The following is a 4,158-nucleotide window of genomic DNA, read 5'->3' as shown; positions in this document are numbered from 1 at the left end:
CCTTCACACACGTTATAGATTTGATATGCTTACTGCAATCTTCTGCAATGTACAGGGTTGTGTTGGTCTCTTCATACTTTACATGGCAGATATGTTTCAGCACAGCTGCCAATTGACAATAGCATAAACAATGTGGCATAAGACCCGTTTCAAATCCCCATTCTGCCTTTGGAAGCTTGTTGATTGACCTTCAGCCAGACACATAGTCTCCGCCTAACCTCTCACACAGAGTTGTTATGATGATACAGTGAAAACGGGAGAATGTTAGATGTCACTTTGGGTCTCCATTAAGGAACAAAGTAAGGTATAAATGAAGTAAATAAATTTGCAGCACTGGATGGCCTTGCAGCTAGGAGGAAGTGGTGAAAAGGAGTGGGTGGATGAAGAAAAAGACAGTGGTGGCAGTCCACGCTCCACTGGTGCTCAACGCTCACCCTCGTGGCTGCCCTCCTCTTTCTCTCCACAGCAAGAAGGACAGTGAGGATGTAGCAGGAAGGCGGAGGGTGAGGGAAGGGAGGACAGTAGCGGCAGCCTAAACGTTGCCAGTACTCGCTTTCCCTGGCTGTTTTTGTCTTTTCCCTTCTAGCAGGATGCCACCCCCACCTCCAAAGATGGTCAATAAGATCTTGTGATGGTATTTTTTTTAAAAAAACAGGATTTTAAGATCCCTGTCACTCTTTTCCCCAGCTTTTAAATTTTTCTGTAAAACCTGGCTTTTTCCTCAAGTTTGTAGAATGATCTCCCTTCTCTGTACAGAGTTCTGAGCTGTAGATCTAACAATCCATATCTAGGACCATACTCATTATTATATATAATTATCCTGTTAAAAGGTAGTATTTAAAGAGAAGCCATACATATAAGACAGTTGAACGGACCACCCACTAAAGACAAACTCAGTGACTTCTTACCTTCCCTTTGGCATTCCCTGTATAAATATATTCTCCTCGACGGTCAAAAGAAGCCACCACGTTTAGATCAGAATCATCATCCACTGGCAGGATGACATGTTTTGAATCAGACAATGTTAGCATGACTGGGGCTGACTTCATTGGACACACCAACACCCTGTTCCTACAAAAACAAAAACCAGATTTTTTTTTAAAAAAGAAAGTCTTGAATACTGCTCTCTTCTTACCTGGTCTCCATAATAATATTCAGAATATTTAAATACCACCATTGCACTCTGGGACAGGATTAGACAGACAATTGCACAAGTGCCAACATATAAAGATTTCTATTCTTTCTCATTTAACTTGCCTCCCCTGCACTTAACAACAATATGACTGATGTCTGTTTACTGAAAAGCATAGCCTGGAGTATGGGGTTGGATGAGAAAAAAACCTGAAAGTGCTTGAACAGTGGACAATGAAAGATTGGGGGAGGGGGAGATTTCCATGCAAACATACACAGGCAAGAGAATTCAGCTTTTCTTTGAACACCTACATCTTTGCTTGATTCAATTTCCGCCTGCTTAACTTCATTCACATCTCCAACACTGTTTTATAACCGACTGCTGCTGGGTGCTGAATTAGTGAAATTTAAAACTCAGCATTGTCATATTGATTACTGTCATCCCAGTTCTGATTATCTTGCCTGGCAGCCTCATATAAAAGCTAAACAGCATCAGTGATAACACAGAGTCCCACAGCTCCCTAAAAAACTATTTTCAGATGGCTGAACTACATCACTGAAGAGCATTCTGCACATAATCACAGGCTGGTTACTGGTTTATCATATTCCACTTCACTATTCTACCTCCACCACTTCACAGGAAAACTAGCCAATTCAAATTGTAACTTTCAGTTTAAAATACACATCACCCCCCCCCAAAGCGCACATTTAATAAAACCAGCTATGAAATGCTACTATGATACTCAAGAAACCAGATTTCCAAAACTTCTGTAATAAAAGGGTTTGGGGTTTTTTGGTCAATCTTACTTACTGATCTCGGGGATGGTACTGGACCTTCAGGATAGGTGAAGGAAACCGAAACCTCTGGTCACAATCACCAGTCAGAACATCCCACTGAGATACCATATTGTCAGTTGATGCACTCACCAATTTGTGACCATCTCGACTCCAACTAGGAAAGAAAGATCATGATACGAAATCATGACTTATAGAAGAAAATATTTTGTGGCTTCCCCATTTAAAATTTAACAGAATCCACAGAAATACCTGATACATCGTAGTTTGGTTTTCTGCATTTACCAAGAGAAGATAAAATGTTCAGAAACTAGATGGTGAGCAGCTATTACACAACTGTATAATTGAATATTATGGGTGCTGGAAACAAAAGGCTGAAGAAAATGACCATGTAAGCTAAAGGAGGAACTTTAGACTTTTCCTGAACAACACCCACTGTGCCATCTGCAATCTGCAGACTGGGTCTCAAACCAAGTCCCTTCAGTATGCAAAACAAAAGCATCCATTTGGAAGAGCAAGATCTTTATTGTAATGAAGCAGAAGCAAGATGTTTTTGAAATTAATCTGTGGTATGACACTTTTTTGTTCATAGGGGGAAAGCTAAATGTTCTAGTGGGCTGAGCAAGGCGATTTACAGTTGCAAAAAGAAAAAAAATCAAAGAAAGCATTCTATACGTAATTCACTTGTGCTTCTATATAGTATCCTGGATTGTAGCTAATGTTAGAAATAAACAGTTTGTACCGGCAAGGCGGGGTATAAATTGGAAATAAATAAATAAATAATCAATAAATAAATAAATCATCAATGATAAACCAAAAGTTTTGAGTTGTCAAAATGGTGTACTGCATACATAGAAAATATCCTGTCTCCCACCTAAGCTTCAGACTACAGTTGGGGAATGGACATAGTCAGTGGAAGAGCAAACATTTCAGTCTCAGACACATCCATTTAAAGGATCTCAGGTAAGCAGTGTGGACCTAAGTCCTGGACAGCTTTTGGCAATCAGAGTAGACAATAAGGTAGACAGAGGGACCAATTTCCTGACTTGGTTTCATTTTTGCCCATGGTCAGACAGGCTAGCTATAAATCACATTCAATCTGTGTTAAGATAATTCCTTACCATAATGAACAGACTGGGTGAATGTGGGCACTTATGATTTTTGCTATGCCTCTGGTCAAGAAGTCCCAGATGACAATTCGGCCATCATTACATCCCACTGCTAGAAGAGTGCCCCATCTGTTAAAAGTACAGGTGAGGGCCATACTAATACAGTCCAATGTGCCATCAGCTTCCTGCAAACAAAGGAAGATATAGAAAGAATTGCTGAATGACCCATTTAGGTCATCCCTGTGAAACAATTTAAATAAAATATAGATAACATACATAAACTCAAGGCACAATGTTTACAGGATATAAGATATATAAAAGACATTTACCTCTGGATAGTTCTGCCCAAAGGATTCTGAAAATAAAAGCAGAAACAAAAAAACATGAATAGTTGTATAATGTTACTTTCTTTGTGTCACAGAATATCTCAGTGCTGAAGCCTGATCCTACAAGTGAATAAGTTCTAGAGTGTGAAGAAAAATCTAAGAAGATGCAGCCATGTTAACATTCTTAACTGGCATTATGGAAGAAAAAATATATGTAACTAACAAAATACTGTTGAGAACAGCAGAAAGTAACAGAAACAGAAACAAGTCACAATAAACCTCATTACAATACTGCAAATCCCAAAGCATGACAAAAACCTCCTTAAGAACCACAACCATGTCACCTCTTGTAATAACGTCATGGACATCAGAAAGGGGGAAAGACCATGGCCTAGTATCTGCTGCGTATGCAGTGTCCTAAAGAGTCATGTAGTAGGTGATGTGAAGGACCTCTGCCTGAGACCTCTACATGCACACACAGCTGCTGTCAGCAATGTTCCCCCTAAGCTGTGGAGTCTTGTGAGCAATAATTCTACTTTGTGAGCTACTGGCATTAAATTCATGAGTGAGCAATTTGGCTACTGCATAAATTAGTTTGTTCTGGAGCCATCCTTCCTGAGCTGAGACAAAAATTTGTGAGCTGGAGGCTAAAAAACTGTGAGCTAGATCACACTAACTCAGCTTAGAGGGAACACTGGCTGTCAGTCAGAGTAGATAATATTGACCCTGACATAAAACAGTGGTCTGATTCTCTATAATACAGCTTCATGTGTTCAAAGGGTTCCCCCCTCTCCCAA

At 39.8% G+C, this 4,158-nt stretch overlaps 1 protein-coding gene across 1 annotated transcript in view; it reads right to left on the bottom strand.

Moving 5' to 3' along the window:
* Nucleotides 1-3,700, bottom strand: part of RBBP5 (retinoblastoma binding protein 5) — a 22,204-nt gene extending 18,504 nt beyond the window's left edge. The window contains exons 1-5 of the mRNA XM_015419336.1: nt 3,592-3,700; nt 3,365-3,390; nt 3,048-3,220; nt 1,943-2,083; nt 909-1,071 (exon numbers count right to left, since the gene is read on the bottom strand). Coding sequence (XP_015274822.1) covers nt 909-1,071; nt 1,943-2,083; nt 3,048-3,220; nt 3,365-3,390; nt 3,592-3,700 — 612 coding nt within the window. The remainder of the gene's footprint in view (nt 1-908; nt 1,072-1,942; nt 2,084-3,047; nt 3,221-3,364; nt 3,391-3,591) is intronic.
* Nucleotides 3,701-4,158: the final 458 nt, after the last annotated feature.

The sequence above is a fragment of the Gekko japonicus genome, unplaced genomic scaffold, assembly GCF_001447785.1.
Source record: "Gekko japonicus isolate JY-2015 unplaced genomic scaffold, Gekko_japonicus_V1.1 scaffold276, whole genome shotgun sequence".
NCBI lineage: Eukaryota > Metazoa > Chordata > Lepidosauria > Squamata > Gekkonidae > Gekko > Gekko japonicus.
This window is presented reverse-complemented; position numbering and strand designations above follow the sequence as displayed.